Raw genomic sequence first — 19,432 nt, 5'->3', positions numbered from 1 at the left:
AAAAAGTATTTAAATTGAATAAATTAAAGATAATATTTCAACATTTATAGTGAAAAACAACTATATAACGATTTTGTTTTTAGAGATGATGCTTGTTTTTTCATCATTTCTTTTATTATAATTTTCAATTTTTTTTGAAGAAATATTGAATTCTTAGTTTAATTTTCAAAACAAAACGAAAACAATATTTTGACCAACTATTTAATTTTTAAAAAGCGATTCTTTTCTCACAGTTTTGTATCATGTTTTCATCTTTTTCAAGTTAATATTTGAATTTTTAAATAAATTCCAAAAATAAAAAGAAAATTTAAACTACTATTTTTAATTAAAAAAATTAAATTTTTTGACCTGATTTTGAAACATTCCTAAAATAATGGATAATAAAATGAAACAAAAAATTCATGAAGTGAAAGTAGTATTTTCTTTTTTTAAAAACTAAAACTGAAAAGAACATAATTATCAAATTGTGCCTAAATAGTAGAGTGGGTAATATAATTAGTTTTCATGTATTTTGATTGAAAACAAATTGTTAACAAAGTTAACACATAGAAGATATCCTTTCGAAAAACCAAAAACAAAAAAGAAAAGCACATAGAAGATGTTCAAACGTCAATCCTATGTCCAAATGTAGACAATTTTATTTGTCCAAGACCGTCTCTATACGAAACACCTTTTTGGAGGCATTTAGGATTAAAAGTTAGATTTGTACACTCCTATCTTTATATATATATGAGCCAAATTTAAATGATAAATACATCCATTATTATCAAAAATAATTAATGGTTTGACTCTCTCTTTTAAACTAAAAAAATAAAAGGAAAAATTGCAAATATCGATATTAGACCTAAAATATAGCATATATAACATAATGTAAAAAGTATTACAAATATAACTAAATTTAGAAGAAGAGTCTATCGCTGATCGACTTGGCTACATTTGCATTTTTTAAAATGATATTATACACTTGGTTATTATTTCTAAAAACACTACCAATTGTAATTACCTAAAATAAAATAAACTAAATAGAAAAATTTTGGTTCATTTTTCTATATATGAAAACAACCCAATATTAAATCTCATTAATACAAAACCTCAAAGCTTCTAAAATCCACATTTTGGGTAATGTATTTACTTCAATAAATCACAAAATTACAAATTACAAATAACAATCTAAGAAACTTTTGAGATAATAATTGATGTATAACAACACAATTAAATCAAGTAGAATAATTAAAAATAAACATATGAGAAAGATTAGGGGTTAATTTCATCAATTAGACTAATAACTAACTGACTAATTAAACAACCTAAGACTAACATGCAAATATTCCACTAGTTAAAATGGTAAAATTTAAAAATGAATTATTTAGAGACTAACATGCAAATATTCCACTAGTTAACATGCAAATCATGTCATGTGAATGATAGGTTTTTAGATAACAAAATACTTTTAATCTTTTTCTTTCTAACGTGAATTAGAGATTTTTTTATTTTTTATTTTTATTTTGGAAAAATCTAAATGATGTGAATGGTAGGTATTTCAAGATAACATGTTATTTTTTTAATATTCTTTCCTTTTTTTTAGAAAAATTCTTCTTTTAAAGTGAATTAGATATAAAAATATACTTTATTTTTTCTTAAAATCTACCTTCATTTAATATGATGGTATATTTTTTTATAACATAAATTTCTTATTATTTTTTAAGGTAAATTTTGAGATAAAATGTGATTTTTTAATTTTTTTTATTGAATTAGAGATAAAATATGATTTTAGTTTTGAAATCTACTATTGAATGATAAGTTTTTAGATATCATGAGATTTTTTAATTTTTTATCTTTTAATTTAAATTAGAGATAAAATATAATTTTTAAAATATTTTAAAATGTGAGTTACGGATAAAATCTTTTTTTTTTTTGAAAATTTACTATCATTTTATGTCACTGATAGATTTTTAGATAACATCATTTTCTTAAATGTGAATTAGAGGTAGAATGTGATTTACTTAAAATCTTTTTTCTTTCAACACGAATTAGATATAAGTTGTGATTTTTATTATTAACTTTCTTTTTTTCTTTAAAAATCTACTATCATTTAATGTGAATGGTAAATTTATAGATAACATGACCTTTTTTGTCTTTTTTTTTCTTTTTTTTTTTTTTTTTTTTTTTTTTTTTTTGTGAACGTGGAATAGAGATAAAGTTTGATTTCTTTAGAAAGCTATTACACCATTTAATGTAAATGGTAGGTTTTTAGATAATATGATATTTTTATTTTTATTTTTTTAACGAGAATTAAAGATAAAATGTAATTTTTCCGTTTGAAAATATACTATCGTTTAACGTGAATGGTAGGTTAATAGACAAAGTGAGAGGTTTTTTTTTTTTTTTTTCCTTTTGATGTGAATTAGTGATAAAGTGTGATTTTGTTATTTATTTTTATTATTATTTTTTTTAAAATCTACTATCATTTAATCTGAACAATAGATTTTTAGATAATTTGAGATTTGTTTTTAATGTTAACATGAATTAGAGATAAAATATGATTTTTTGTTTAAAAAAATATATAAATCATTTAACGTAAATGGTTGGGTTTAGATAAGATTATATTTTTTTCTTTTAGTTTTTTTTTCTTCTTTTAACATGAATTGGAGAAAAAAGTATAATTTGTTGTTCTCAAAATCTACTATAACTTCATGTGAATGGTTGATAGCTTTTAGATAACATTAATTATTTATTATTATTATTTTTTATGTGAATTAAAGATAAAATGTGGTTTTTTTCTTTAATGTGAATTAGAGATAAGATGTAATTTTATTTTATTTTTTGAAAATCTACTATAACTTAATGTGAATGATAGTTTTTTAAATAACATGAGATTTTTTTTTCTAATTTTTTCTTTTAATGTGAATTGGAGATCAAATGTGATGTTTTTAAATTAGGTTTTCTTTTAATGTGAATTAGAGATAAATGTGATTTTTTTTAAAAAAAATTTGTCTTGTTTTAATGTGAGTTAAGAGATAAATGGTAGGTTTAGATAACATGAGATTTACTTTTTTTTTCCCCTCTTAATCTAGATTAGAGAGAAAACGTGGTTTTTTTTTTTTTTAATAGAAATCTACTATCATTTAGTTTGAATGGTAGCCTTTTCGATAACATGAGAATTTTTTAATTGTTTATCTTTTAAGATGAATTAGAGATAAAAGTGATTTTTTAATTTTTCTTTCATGGAATATAGATAAATTGTGGTTTTATAATTTTTTTCTATTAACGTGAATTAGAGATAAAATATAATATATATAATTTAAAAAAAATTCCTTTGAAGTGGATGCCAAAAAAATAGGTGTGTTTATTGATTTAACATGTTCTAGATTGTGGCTACGACTTTTTCCTTGGGACCTCGACGGCTAATGCAAGCATCGATCTAGTTTCATTCCATACACTGCCCTCCCCTTCATATCTATTGATCGTTATCCATTTTTCACGGCGAGACCTGGGAAGGTAACCCAATTGAGACTCAGAGGATCCATGCCGGTTGTTGAAACGACGTGAGCTGGACCTCGATTTAGAAAGATGAAGGGCCAAAAGTTATATACAAAGTGCTCCCACCATGGACTAATAGTTTCGAAAGTTGACGGCTCATCTACCTATCAGATATGAAATTACCTAAATATCCCTTTGACCATCAACTAAAAGGGGCAAAAGGGAAAATCAAAAGTTTATCACCCATCCACCCTTTTAGATGTTAAAGATGTACACGGATATAAGAATATTTAAAGGAAAAATAGCAAAGCAATAAATATCTTTTAAAAAAATTTGAAAAAAAATAAGAATGGTTTCATATTTAGCATATATAATTATTTATGGTTAGTTATAATTTTGACTCAGTATACTATATAAATTTTCTAACTTGGTGGCGTTGTTTTGTGTTTAGACAATATTCTCTCTGATAATATTGTTCTCCCTTACTTCGTGGACGTAGTTAACACACTGTTAGTGAACCCGTATATCCGTATGTCGATCTTTCTTTACGCTTCTTTTGTATTCTTTAATTGTCGATTTCATCACAAAAGGATTAACATATATCTAAAATGAGTTGATTCAATTTGAAACAAAAAGAACAATAGTCTTTCCTTGGCAATTCCATCTTCAAAGATTCAACTATTTATAGAGAATGCAAGATGTATCCTAGTGTAGTGAACAATTTTCTTTCTTTTTTGTTTTTTATGGAATATGAAATAATAACGATATTTTATTATAAAATTTATATATCTTGATTATATTATTGTAATTATAATGAGATAAATATTTAAAGGTAAATAAAAATGAATAAGTTAATTAATTATAATTATGTGTCTATATAAATAATAAACAATAAAGAACCATCAAAATTTAACCTTCACCTTTATTATTTGTAATACCCTTCCAAATTTCATACTCCTTTATTATTTGTAGGATGTGGGATAAAATTTTATTTTATATTTAATAAAAGAATAATAATTAAGGGACATATAAAAAAAATTTGAAATAATCATTTGAAAAAATGGTAAAAAAAATGATTCGCTAACTAAAACACTTTAACATGGTATGATAGTAAAATAAGATCGATATTTTAGGGAGAAATTAGTGAATATAATCATGTACTACAAATTAATTTTTTTATATAAAAATTGTACAACTTATACGTTTTCATTAAAAAAAAAAAATTATTTTTACTATTTATTATATTATTAATTAAGAATCTAATTACATCCTAAGAAATAATATTTGTACACTTAACTCAAAGCCCTCCATGTTAAAAAGAAAAAGAAAGGCATTCTTGCTATATAACTAAAAATAATAATCATAATTCAAAGTATTCGAGGATTTGACTTTCACAATTGCCATTGTATCATATTCCTAACTCCCTTGCATATATATATATATATGTTCATATCTTCTCTTAAATTACAAAGTATTAACATATTGCAACATCACAAAGTAAAACCGAAGATGAATGTTAACTTAATTAATAATAATATAATTAGATGTTATAAGAAAAACAAAATATAGTGAGTAAAAAATACTACTACCACACTCCGGCAATACACTCTGGTGGCCATCTTTGCCCGTCAACTCAGACGACCAACTCTGGGCTCTAGCAATAACCTCTGATGACAACGACAACCACCTTCACTTACCCAATTTCGATGACCAACTTTGACGAAAGATCACCTCCAACGAGACCCTTAATGACAACCCTATTTAGTCTTGGTATTTCGATATAATTCATTCTGAACCTTTCAAGATATGTTGTTGTATGTTTGATTTTAATTTTATTTGCATTTAACTTTATTCTAATCTAACTATAGTTTGTTATCTTACTTGTACGACCGAAATTGATTGCACAATTCCTCCAATAATTAGCTTCATGTTCATTAGTTTTAAGTTCAAAGTCTACTTTCATCCAAATTTTATTTAATTGTTGGGAACAATTTGTGATGTATCGAGTGCTATTCATTGTTATGTATTTTTTTTGTACATGTGCATAGACATTTTTGTAGATATTATTATTTCATTTTTAAGTGGCAAATTAGACTTAGCCATAAAAATCAACCATAAAAAATGTGCACAAAAAAAAGCATCATTCGTTGTATTCGTGTAAAATGTAAAAAATCAAACGTTTGCATAAAAATAGAACAAACATAAAAATTGAATTTTATATTTCACAAATGGAAAAAAGAAAAGAAAAGAAAAAGGATTTTTTTAGTTAATATTTATGGTTGAGTGAAAATTTATTGAGGGTTAAAAATTGAGAATTAGGGGTTAGAGAAAATGTTCATTTATTGGAATATGACATGTCTTTGGGATAGATAAAATTATTATGCAATAGAGTGTTCAAGTTATGTGGTAAAAATATGTCACATTTTCCAAGAAGAAAAAAACAAAAAGTTGTTCAATTTTTAAACTTCTTCGATATTCATGATTGAGAGCTAAGTAGTTTAGAAAAGTTTTCATTTGTTTGGTGTTTGGGAATGAGAAAAAAATATATGTTATGTAACTGAGTGTTCAAAAAATGAATTTAAATTTTGTGTTTAGTATATGTCTACTTTGTAAGAATTTACTATGTTTTAAAAATGAAAAAAAATAATAAATCACTTTTTAGTGTTAAAAATTTTAGAAAATATGTGTAGTTGGAAATTTAAAAGAGCAGTAAAAAAATTCAAAACAAAATTAATTTTATTTAGAAACACTTTACCAGATACCCAAATTCAACCAAACTCAATTCTGCACCAAAATACAGACTTTCTGACTTAACTCAGTTCAATTCAGTATCTAAACACAGACAATCTAAGTTCACAATTAATCTAATTTTCTAGATAATTATTATCAACTCAACTCAACCGTATATGCCAAATGTCTCTTTCAAATTAAAAAAAATAGAAATAATAATTTTTCGTTTAGAAATTACTCATTGTAAAGGGTAATTATAAATTATATATACCATTTGTGGGAAGGAATTTGGCCTTGGAGTTGTTAATGTGTCATATCATCATCTTGCTGTTTTTTATTTCCATTAGATTTGTCTCATGCGTTTTTGCTTTGATGCCTTTGGTTTCCCCACCATATTTTTCGATACCAACAAAGCTTCGTTTTTAGGCCAATAATAAACATTTCCATTTGCCATCTTTGGCCAGACTAATCAATTATACGATCCCAATAACTTTATTGTAGTCTATTTTAAATGTGTATTAACATTTTTTTTTCAAGAAATAGTGTGATAGAAATCTTATAGAAGCTCATTGATTTGGAAGGGATGAAGAAAAGAACAAGTTTGAACAAAACAATATACAACATGATTAAATCACCATCACAAAGCTCAACAAATTTACCTTTAAGGAAGGTATATAATTAGAATCTTTAGATATCGTAAATTATAGATGTACAAAATAACATAGGTTTGTTATCTTTAGATAACTATATTTGTTTTGTAGAAATATTTTTGCAGATATCTTGGAATACTCTGATAGTTGTGTTTGTTTCACAGGATTTATATATGGAGATGTCTTAAATTTACATAATTTTTTAAGAATGTCTTATTTTATTTCTTTGTACTATATTCAAATTTCTTGCCATAGTCTTTTTTTTTTTTTTTTTTAGTTTCTAACTTTTATTATTATTTTCTTTTTCCCAAAGGTCAAACCAAAGTTATAATTTTCTTGTAATATATTCCAATTTTAGTTTCTTATATAAAGTTATTTTTATATGTTAGATGATATATAATTAAAATTATCTTTACTCACGAGTTTAAGTTTTTTGGTCAAACAGTAATTTAAGATAGTATCCGAGCATGTTGGTTTAGTGTTATTTCCTCAATTAATGTTGATCTCCACTTGTTGGGTCTTATATATTTCAAGTCCACAAGTAAGGGGAGCGTTAGATGATATAATTAAATTTACCTAAATTTATATGTTCACACATTCGCTTAAACTTTTAGGTCTTTTAGTGTTGAATGACATAATTAAATTTATCCAAATTTATCTTCATCCATTAACTTAAGTTTTTGGGTTAATTAATGATTTAAAATGTGATAAGAGCAGATGGTCCAGGGAGGTTCTCTATTCAAGCCTTGCAATATCGTTTTCTACTCAATTAATATTTATTTCCACTTGTTTGGCTCTTCTACATATTTCAACATCCACAAGTGAAATTTATCCTCACTTATGAGTGTAAGCTTTTGGATCAATTGACGATTTAAGATTATATAAATAACAGTTAAAAAGAAACAAAAATTTATATATATTAGTGAAATAGCCAAACCCTAATTCTCTAAAAATACATTGTTCTTTACTATTGATATAGTCACCGCTATATATTTTGAACTTAAAGAGAAACTCCTTTTTAACTTATATACATACATTTTGTTAGGATATTATTTTTATAAAGGTACATTTAGTTTAAGAATATACTCTCGACTAAAACATCAAAAGTTTAATTCTATCACACCAATCCATGTTTTTAAACTAAAAACAAGAAGACAATAAGAGAAAAAAAAATGATGATGAAAGAAAGAAAGTTTCTAGGTAGTAGAGGGACAAACTTGGAGATTCCGACAACAACCAAGAGACCGTTTCCTAATCTCATCAATAAAGTATTTGATATTTCTGTTGGAGGACCCACCCTCAGCCACCGCCTTCTCCGCCGCAATTTTCCGCTCCAAGGCTTTCTTTCTTATCTCCACCGCCTTGGGTCCTTCCATGGCTTCTTTAAGGCAATTCTTGATCTCATCTCTTTTGATTAGCCTGTCTTCTCCAGCACCACGAGAAAGGCGGAGACCAACGCCGAAGATATCAACAAGAAACTTGGCGTTGGTGAGCTGATCTCCCCACTGAGGAAATGCCACCACTGGCACGCCGGAGCTGATCGACTCCACCGACGAGTTCCAACCGCAGTGTGTCATGAAACATGCGACTGATGGGTGTGAGAGTACTTGTTCTTGTGGACTCCATTGAACCACCTTCCCTCTCTCGCCGGCCTTTTCCTTAACCTATAAGAGAAGAAGGAATCTGAGTTAAGAAAAAAAAGTTGAATTTATGATAATCTATTGGTCTAATTTTTGTTGGTTTTCTTTTTTGTTATTAGGGTGATCTAAGATTTTAATTTCTGTTAGGTCACATTTTTAATAATTATTTATTTTGTGTAACAAGTTAGTATTATTGTTATGAATAATTGAAAAAAAAAACATTTTAACATTTTTTATTGTAAATTTAATACAAAAATTAGAGTTATTATATTTAAAATTAAATTAAATATAAAATAAAATAAATAACACTATATATATATTAAAAAACAAATTAAATATCTGGTTTTGCCCCCCGTACCTAGTTAAATCAGAGATTTTCCACCCAGTAGACTAGGTCGAGAACCTGTACGTATACATTTTTTTGCCATTCCTAAATATATATTATCAAACTCGAGACCTAAACTGTAATCCTCTTAGCTCACAATGTTGTCAAGAAAGAAATTATATCTCGAGGAATATCACTACATTTTATGCATCCAACTCTAAATTCACAAAAAAAAAAAAATATATTTTAAGACAAAAATAAGGAGAATTTAGAACTAGGATAACTAGATAAAATCCACAAAGAGATGTAAGAAAATTTCTAGTACAATAAGAGTATATACTTCATTTGTTCATATTAAAAATTTCAGTATTTTTCTTATTATAGTAAAAGCTATACTATTTTTAAAAGTATGTTGAAGTGGCAATCAATAAGTGAAGGGTAGAATGAAAAATTTTCTATGCTCACATGAAAAATGTTTCAAGAGATGAGTATAGCCTATGCATGTAACTATTTTTTTTTTTGCTAATTCTTATAAATAGAAAAATCTAAAAATATTTACATTTTATAGTAAAAAGTTCAAAAATGTTTTGTTGTGTTGGAATTTTTTTGTTATAGAGTGTAAATATTTTAAATATTTTTTATATTTAAAAAGGCCCATTTTTTTTTTAAAAAAAGAAAAAAGACGAAGTTATAACAAATATTGTTGAACTTTGTCATTTGTTTAAAAAATATCCCTATATTTTTAAAAGTTAGCATATTACTCTAACTTCCATACACATTTCAAAATTAACAAAAAATACAAATCGTTTAGATATTTGAACAAAAATCGAGATTTAGATTTGTCTGACAATGACCTAAAAACAATGTAATAATCTAAATTTTCATGTTATAGGTCAAAGACAAAGTTGAAGGACGGCTTTTATGATTTATCAAAAAAAAGAAAAAAGAAAAAAAAAAGAAAACTACAAACCTCATTAGGAAGGACATGGCGCTTGCCCCCAAGACTTGAAACAGGCGGTTTCAAGACCCACAAGAAGGAAAACCCAGAATTTACAAGTCCATAAGCAATCTCATCTACCTGTTCTTGTTTCAGATAAACAACACTCCCAAACGACACATAAACCACCGACCCTTTTGGCTTTGAGTCTAACCACTCCATACATTCATCAGTTCTCAAACAATCCCCCGAGATCCTCGTTTTAATTTCACTACAATGTTTGAACAATGGCCCCACCGCCTTAATCGGAAAATTTTTCGACATAAAGTCCACCACCTCGCTCTCGAGCTCCTCAAATGTATCGATTAATATACAAAAGGGCTTCGAGAGGCTCAAAAACTGCCCCAAAATGGCTTTCCCAATGGCATGAAGAGAGTTGTTTGGAAGCAAGAAGCTTGGAATTTCGTCGTGCTTTAGAAGAGGCAAAGAAGGAATTTGAACGTCGAGATTTGGTTGGGTTTCAGAAGGGAAAGGGATTGAGCCATTAAAATGGTGGTAATAAATGGAAAAAACGGCGCATGATTGGACCCAAAAGACAACGGAGGCGATTCCGAGTTGGTCGGCCACGTCACACACCCAAGGCACAAAAGGGTTTCCAATAACACAGGAGACGGCTGGTCGGTTTTCTTTGGTTTGGTTTTTCAAGATGTGGAGTAGAGAAATCGAACCTAGACTCTGGAGCTGCGGCATGTATTGGTCGAAGGAGAGGGAGGTAGAAGGGGTGGACTCGTTGGTGCGGCCATCGTCGAAGAATTCGAAGCGGAGAAAGCCGTGACCGAGAGGGGTCGGTATGTCGGAGATGCTGCCAGCCTTCTTCATGTCGCGGCCGAGGTAGGCTGTGGTGGAAAACGTGACGAGGAGGCCGGAGGCGGCGAGTTTTTTGCCAAAGCGAAGCATGGGGTTTATGTGGCCTTGGCCAGGGAAGCTGACGAGGAAGACATGGGGGAGGGAATCCATGGTGGAAGTCATTGGTTGTGTCTGTTTTAGGATTTTTGGTTTGCTGAGGTTTGAGGAAGATGGGATAGAGTTTTGTATGCTGGATGGGTTGGATTGAAAATTGTTTGCATTTTTATATTTCGAATAAGACAATTTTTTTTAAAAAATAATATTTGAATGTATCTTAAGATGTATACATTTCTATGTTTTTCTCTCCAATCACTTATATTAAAAAATAATTATTTTTTTTAAATAAATAAAAATAGTTTGTCATTTGTCACATTATTAATAGGATAATTTAATGGGATCTTTTCTGGACCTAAGTATTTTTCTTTGAACTAGACAAACTCAATTTCTTTTAATAGATTATTATGTGATCCAACGTTTAAAACGTTGGCATGAGTGAAATGTGAGAGACAGAATTTATGGAAAGTTGGTAAAAATAATCTCTATCATCCAGGGTTTAAAGGCGTTGATATCAATGAAACGTGAGAGATAGAATTTATGGAAAGTTGGTAAAAATAATTTATAAAATGTGGATGTCAATTATTTTTAATTTTATAAAATATCAATGTGTGTCGATGAATATTTTTCAAAAGATTGGACATATTTCTTTAGGATTACCATCGATTGGAATTGTGGAAGTCTCCCTTTTTTAGAACATCAAATTTCAATGATGATATGTATTTTTTGAAAAAAATTTCAAGTATTATAAAAAAAATTCAGGGCTTCTTATGTATTTAAGCAAAAACAACCAAACTTAAAATTAATTACAAATATAGCAAAATTTACCTTCAATCTATTGAAAATATCACTATCTAAACCCTAAGCTTAAAACTCATTTCTAAATTCAGTGCTAGGCTTTTATCATATCTATTAGATTAGTGATGTATAATGATAGAAGTCTATCAGTGATTCTATTACTATCATTAATGGATAGTGATAGAAGTCTATTACTGATATAATTATTTTATTTATTTTTTTATTTGTATGAGGTTTTTGTTTAGTAATAAATTGATTGCTTTGTCTTTATATGTAACCACCTTGATATTTGTTTTCAACAGAGTCTACCAATAATAATAAGCATACTGCACATATAATTTGATCAGAGTCTATCAGTTACATACTATTATAAAAAATCAATCATTAACTTATAATTCTAACAATGGTACTTCTATATACTTCTATCATGGTCTACTAACATACTGTTAGACATATATATATACTTCTATCAGAATCTATCATTAATAATTCTATCTGTCATATTTCCTTTTTTAAAAATATTTACTTATGATTCTATTATTGATACTTCTATATTGTAGAAATTTAAATCCATCGGTAATGTCCATTTGAATTATACACTTACATAAAGAAGATAAATAAAAACTAAATTAAAGAAGTTAAAAAGGGAAGTAGGAATTGAAGAAGAATAGTAAGCTAAGGGTTAAAAGGGGAAAATATTAAAATGCAAGGGTGTGTTTGTCTTTCTATTAAAAAAAAAATTGAACTTGAAGTAAAAATAAATACATAAGGCTCCATTTAGTAACAATTTTATTTTTTATTTTTGTTTTTGAAAATTAAGTTTATGGACACTACTTCCATCTCTAAACTTCTTCCTTTGTTATCCACTTTTCACCAATGGTTTAAAAAACCAAACCAAAATTTGAGAACTAAAAAAAGTTGTTTTTGGAATTTGGAATTTGGCTAAGAATTCAACCATTGTACATGCAAATCATAGTAAGAAATGTGAATAAAATATGCTTAATTTTAAAAAATAAAAATAAAAAATCAAATGATTATCAAACGAGACTTAAACAAATGAGAGTGTTGATAATTCAATCTAAATATATTTTGAGAAGCGTGCTATAGTGGCACGTGTTTGGGGTTATTGGTGGGGTATTTTATGATATAGCATGTGGCAAAGAAAAAAAATAAAAAATATAAAGAAAAATTAAAGTAAGTATATATTTTGTCCGATGAAGCCAAGAAAAAGGACCGAGGAGGAGTTATTGGTTTAAAAAAGGGGAATGAGTGGAAATGATGTTGGAAGAACATGGGTGAGAATTGGGCGGCGATTGGAAATAAATTGATGTGAGCCTTTCAAGGTGATTTGAGAGTTTTGGTGAGGGAGTGCCTAGCAAGCTGGAGGTTATGGTTATGGTGTTTGGTTTAGGTTTGTGGAGCCATGAAGAAGATGAGTAAAAAAACAATGGAGGAGTTATGGGAGTTTTGTCAGCTGGGTTTGAAGGAGAATGAAGGTTTAGATGGAGAGAGCAAATGTTATTAGTTAAATATTATGACATTTTATGAAAATTATGATGATGTATAGTTTTAAAAGAATTGAAATATTTCCAAAATAGGTTTACGAAATTTTCAAGTAAATTCACATTTTAATATGATTTGATGTTTTAAAAGTATTTTAGAAAAAATGCGTTTTCATATGAAATTCTAGATTTATAAAATATTCATCAAGAATAATCATGATTTTAGAATGATTTATGAATTATGTGAACATAGGATTTTCAAAAGTGACAAATTTTATGTATTAAGTTTGAAGTGGTTTTCAAACTACTAAATCATTGTATCCATGATGATTTTTCATGACACTATCTCAATTCGTTTTCATTGTGGACCCACTTTGACACACACATAGGCTTTGGACCGTGTATTAGTGTGTTTTGCCTTGTGGGGCTGCTCTGTGTGCACGTATGACCACGTTTGCTCTACTATTTACTTGAGATTACTCCATGGATAGTATGACCACATTTGCTCTACTATGAATCTGGAGCTTACTCGATGTATAATATGACCATGTTTCTCTACTATATACATTGAGTTCCTCCGTATATAGTATGACTACGTTTGAGTACAAGTTTGGTGATGTATTTTTTTTTCAAGTTCGTGTTTATGATGCAATATAATTCTCATATTTTATTTGTACGACACTTCTCAAGTTTTTCATATGCTCAAGATTAATATATGTTTTCAAGACCTCAAATTTATATTTAGTATGATTATAGTTTTCTCAAGTTATTTTCCTAGAAAATTTCACCATTCACTGGGCATTTTTAGCTCAATCTTTCCAAAATGTTTGTTCACCAAGTTGCTCTTGAGTTTCATTAGGAATTAATGCATCAGAAGCTACCACCTGACTCACCAATTTGTTGCTACATGTAGGTAAACAAGGTATTTAGTTCAAGTTAAGTTTCAAGTTCAAGGCAAGTTTGACAATAGACTCCACTCTACACTCGGGGTTTTTTGTCATCGTAGTCCGTCCTAGGGTAATCTGAGGTGGGGTTTGACACAACATATGAAACACTAATTTTGAATCTTAGTGATAGTGTTCTAAGGCAGATAACCGAAGAAGAAACAACATGCAAGATTTAGATCAAGTTAAAAGAGTTGCACGCAACAAGAGATCTCCCAAACAAAATGTACTTAAAGGAAAAATTCTTCACCTATAAGATGGATCCTTCTAAATCTTTATCAGACAACCTAGATGAGTTCCAGAAGATTGCATCTAAATTCAAAAGTCTAGGTGCAAAACTAGGGGATGAAAATGAGGCTTATGTATTTCTAAATTCCTTACCTGAATCCTAAAGAGAGGTGAAGAGTACATTAAAGTATGACAGAGAATCAATAACTGAAAATTCATTAATATCAACCTTTAAAATAAGAGAAATTGAGCTGCAAGCTATAAAGAGGGATTAACTCAATGGAAATGGCCCTTTTGTGAAGGCCACACCTACTTCTAATTAAAAGAAAAATGGAAAAACAACAGTCAAATGAAGAAGCAAGTCAAAACAAAAACTGGGGTGTAAGTATTGTAAAAAGAAGGGTCATTTGATCAAAGATTGCTTTATTTTAAAAAGGAAAAATTAAGAAAAAGAAAAAGATGCCAAGGGCAAACAATCTAAGGATTCCTTGTTGAAAGCTCCTAATCTACACTGATGCTCTAGTAAAACATGATTGGGTGCTTGATCCCGAATGCATCTACCATATGACACCCTTCAAATCTTGTTTCAACACTTACATAGAAATTAGTGGTGAGTCTACTTGGGGAATAATAAAGCATGTCAAATTGCTGGTATTGATCAGTTACATTGAAACTAAAAGATGGGATAATGAAGCTACTAAGGAATGTAAGACATGTTCCTCTTCTAAAAGGAACCTAATTTCCCTAGGAATGCTTGACTCTATAGAATATGAATATAGGGGAAAAGATGGAAGTTTAGCGGTCCTAAAGGACTCTAAGGTAGTCTTGGTTGGAGAAAAGGTAAATGATCTGTTCATTGTAAGAGGAGTTCAAATGCTAAATGAAGCTAATATAGTAACTTCATCAGATTTGACTGAGGCTAACCTATGGCATAAGATGCTGTCACATATTGGTTCTAAAGGACTTGAAGCCTTATCAAAATAGGGCATTCTACCTAAAAAAAATAAGCAAGGAACAGACTTTTTGTGAGCAATGTGTGTTGAGGAAAGCCAAAAGATATAGTTTCATAAAGGCACAACATTCTACTAAATGGCTCCAGGTATATCTTATCCTTAACTGATGATTTTTAAAGATAAATTTGGATTTACTTTCTAAAGAGAAAAGTTTGGTTTTTTGAAAAGTAAGGAATGAAAACTAATGATAGAAAATCAGACAACTAAGGAAATTAAATATCTTAGGGCTGATAATTGTTTGGAGTTTTGCGGTGCCAAATCATTTGAGAAGACCATCAGAGTACTCTTCGATGACCCTTTTAAAATGCCCTAACTACTTTCACTTGTGCATTGACAAGTCAAATCTCTAATCCTTGCTCCATATCTACCCACACATTTTGCCTTATGTTGCAATTTTTCTCCATCGGTATTTTTTTTTTCCAAATCTGTTTTGATTTCATATTGTGCATGGGAGTCTATTTAATGTTTTATAAAATCTTCTGGAATTGTTTTCAAAAGTTGAATGTGGTTTTTGTTTCTATATTTTAATATTTTTTGGAATATGTTATGTAACTTGTTAATTTATACTTATGTGGAAGATATGAGAATGGATCCATAGTTTGCATTGGATATGATTTTCAATTGCTTGACTTATAGGATACATTAATGAGAATCAAATTTCAGTTTGTTAGAGAAGTTTAAAAAACTTCTTGTCCCTTCCTCTTCAAAAGAATATGACTAGAAAGATTGTTGGATCCTTTTCCAATTTTGAGAGTGCTTTTTTTTTTCCTTCCATATTCTCTCTTTGATATTACCTATAAACCTTAACATACAAAGAGTTCAAATTAAATAATAACAATAAATAAGAATTTAGGGTTTTTTACAGGATGAAATGTGTTGGGTTATTCAATATTCTCTAGGCCAGTTACTCAAGATCAATATTGAGATGATGAAGAAATGGCTGAGAAAGACTCTGTCAAATCCTCAATGCTAGATACTCGATGCTTGATGCGAATTTCCTCTATTCTTGACGAGTTTCTGTTCAATCCTCGATGGAACTCGATTAATGTTGAACGATACTCGATCTTACTCGATGAATCTTGATATTTACTCTGTATGACTCAAAGGTAGAAATGACTGATTCGAAGCTACTTGATAGACGAAATCGATGCACGATTCAATTCAATACTCTGGAATTTGATACGATTTGAAGGCAAGATTGTTTTGCACGATTTACAGAAAGATTACAGTCGATCGAACAAAGAAGATAAATACAAGAAGAAGAAACACACAGGTTTACGTGGTTCGGCCCAGATGCCTACGTCCACAGGAAGATTTAAGTTGTTTTTGACTTAGAAGATTGCGTACAACTTGTTTGTTTACAAAAAAATAGAAAATGATGAACTTGCTCTATTTTGTTTTCTGATTAGTGGTATTTATAACATATACCAATAGACCGTTACAAAATAAAGTTATGAAAAAAAAAACTAGCTGAGGTATTTGAGTCACGACTTCTTCAAATTCTCCACCTTGACTTTAATGCCTTGCAATCTTCTGATCTTCCTAATTCTAACCATTCTGTTTACCCTGTGTCTGGAAGATCGAAACCAACATGTTCTAGACATTTAACCATTTTAAGCTTTGAAACAAGCTTTGTCAACATGTCAATTGCATTGTCTGATGTGTGAACCTTTAGGATTTCTATTTCCTCAATCTCTACTTTATCTCTGATGAAATGATACTTTATATCAATGTGTTTAGTTCTAGTATGGTATTGTGGATTTCGAGATAAATGGATAGCACTTTGGTTGTCACATTAGAGTTTTACCACTCTTTGATCTATTCTAAAGTCTTTCAGTAATCCCTAAAGCCACAATGCCTCTTTAATTGCTTCTATCAAAGCCATATATTCAGCTTCTGTTGTAGATAAGGCTACTATAGGTTGTAATGTTACTTTTCAACTGATTAGATTAGGACCATAAAGGAATATGTAACCTGTTAGGGACCTTCTTTTGTCCAAATCACCAGCATAGTCAGCATCCACATATCCACATAGTTCTAAGTTTGGTTCAGCTAATTTTTGGTAGACTAGTCTTGAGTTTTTAGACCAAACTAAGTATCTTAGGATTCATTTAGTAGCCTTCCAGTGTCTCTTACTAGGGTTAGACATATATCTACTAACAAGGCAAGTTGAATATTAGAGATCAGGTCTAGTAGAAATCCCTAAATACATTAGGCTTCCGACTTCTTGACTATAGGGTATGACAGACATTTGTTTTTTATGTTCCTTGTCAGAATCTTTAGGAGAGTTAGCTAAGGATAGCTTAAAGTGCTGAGCAATAGATAAGCTTAGAGGTTTAGCATCACTCATATTGAACCTTTTTAGGTTTTTCTCACAATAGTTAGATTGATCGATGCTTAGAACAGACTCCTCTTTGTTCTTTAGGATTTCAATTCCTAGGACCTTGTTTGCTTCTCTTAAGTCCTTCATATCAAACTCCCTTTTTAAGAGGTTTTTAACACGGGTTAGATTTTCCTTCGACCTACCTGCCAGTAACATATCATCCACATATATGAGTAGGTAAACCGTATTCTTATACCTGTACTTACATAAACACATATGTCAAATGAACTTCTTTTCAATCTAATGCTAGAAATATAGTCATTGAACCTTCTATACAAGCACCTAGTGATTGTTTTAACCTATAGATTGACTTGTTGAGTAAGTAATAGAGATTTTTTTCCCTTTAACTTTAAATCCTTTAGGTTGCGTCATATAGATAGTATCTTCTAGATGTCCACGGAGGAAGGCTTTTTTCACATCTGGTTGATACAATTCTAAGTTATTTTGAGCAACTAAGGATAAAAGAAGTCTTATGGAGGTTTGTTTGACAATTGAAAAGAAAATCTATGAATAGTCTATTCCTTTTCTTTGAGTAAACCCTTTTACAACCAACCTTGCTTTATATCTTGGTTTTTTTTTTTTTTTTTTTTTTTTTTTTTTTTTTTATTTTCACTGGATGCACCTTCCTTAAGTTTGTAACCCATTTTGAGGTTGCTCGGTTCCATAAACATTTGGTAGAGGAATTAAAGACCAAGTGTCATTCACTTTTAGTGAAGCATTTCCTCTTTCATAGTTCTATCAATCCTCTTGCAACTACCAACCTTATAGCATCTCTAAAGGTTGTTGGTTCTTGATTAGTAGGAGCACAACAGCATTTAAAACCAATTCATATAGTTCATTTCAGGTATATCTAGTGGAGGGGTAATGGTTCTCCTTTGTCTATCCCTAGCTTAAACATACTGACTTAAATCAGGCTGCTCATTTACAGTCTCCTCTTGTTCCCCTGCATCTTCCTTAACTTCTTCTGTGTCACTAGGTAGGTTAGATTCTATTGATTGCTCAGTAGGTAACTTCACCTCAATTCCTGTGGTGGATGACTCGCCTTCATCTTCAAGCCTTTTCTCCTTTTGCATAAATATCTTCTCTTCTCTAAAAGTGGTGTCTCTACTAATTACGAACTTCCTCTCTACTGGATGCCACATTTTATATCCTTTGACACCCTCTGTGAAGCTTACCAACATGCACTTAACTGCTTTGGCTTTCAACTTTCCCTTATTTTGGTGAGTAAACCCTACACATCTAAGGAACTTGAGGTTCTCTAGATTAGGAGGATGATTAGTCCATTTCTCCTCAGGGGTAAGTGACTCTAGAGATGTGTGAGGGCACCTATTCAAGGTATACACTGTATGGGCTGTAGCTTTTGCCCAATAGATTTCACTTAGGATAGCATCAGAAAGCAAACATCTAACCCTTTCTATTATTGTTCTATTTAACCTCTCAGCAACCCCATTCTGTTGAGGTGTATACCTCACAGTTCTATGCCTAGTTATACCATTCTCACTACAATATTTGTCAAAGTATTCATAGCAAAACTCAAACCCATTGTCGGTTCTAAAGTATTTTAACCTTTTAGATGTTTGGGTTTCTATCATAGGTTTCCACTATTTAAACTTCCCAAAAATTTGGTCCTTAGTTTTAAGAAAGTATATCCAACTCTTCCTAGAAAAGTCATCTATAAAGTTTAGAAAATACCTCAAGCCATTAAGGCTTTGTGTGGGAGATGGTCCCCATAAAAGAACTCTTAACAAAGAGAACCAATGTCACACCCCCTCCTAGTTTACCCTCTGAAATCGAAAGAGGACATGACGACAGTAGTTACCGACCTAGGTGTCGGCACTTACT

General features: G+C 29.7%; 1 protein-coding gene and 1 pseudogene across 1 annotated transcript; both read right to left on the bottom strand.

Annotated features, from left to right (window-relative positions):
- Window positions 1-7,825: 7,825 nt before the first annotated feature.
- Window positions 7,826-10,811, bottom strand: LOC150036168 (gallate 1-beta-glucosyltransferase 84A24-like). Its single transcript, XM_090314104.1, has 2 exons — window positions 9,796-10,811; window positions 7,826-8,524 (listed from the first exon to the last, which is right to left on the bottom strand). The coding sequence occupies exons 1-2, from the start codon at window positions 10,789-10,791 to the stop codon at window positions 8,057-8,059; spliced, it is 1,464 nt and encodes a 487-aa protein (XP_090170230.1). The 5' UTR covers window positions 10,792-10,811; the 3' UTR covers window positions 7,826-8,056.
- A 7,669-nt stretch (window positions 10,812-18,480) lies between these two features.
- LOC150036167 (uncharacterized) overlaps window positions 18,481-19,432 on the bottom strand; it is a 3,020-nt pseudogene continuing 2,068 nt past the window's right edge.

This window comes from Benincasa hispida, chromosome 5, assembly GCF_027475165.1.
Source record: "Benincasa hispida cultivar pf3 chromosome 5, pf3_genome.v1.1, whole genome shotgun sequence".
NCBI lineage: Eukaryota > Viridiplantae > Streptophyta > Magnoliopsida > Cucurbitales > Cucurbitaceae > Benincasa > Benincasa hispida.
This window is presented reverse-complemented; position numbering and strand designations above follow the sequence as displayed.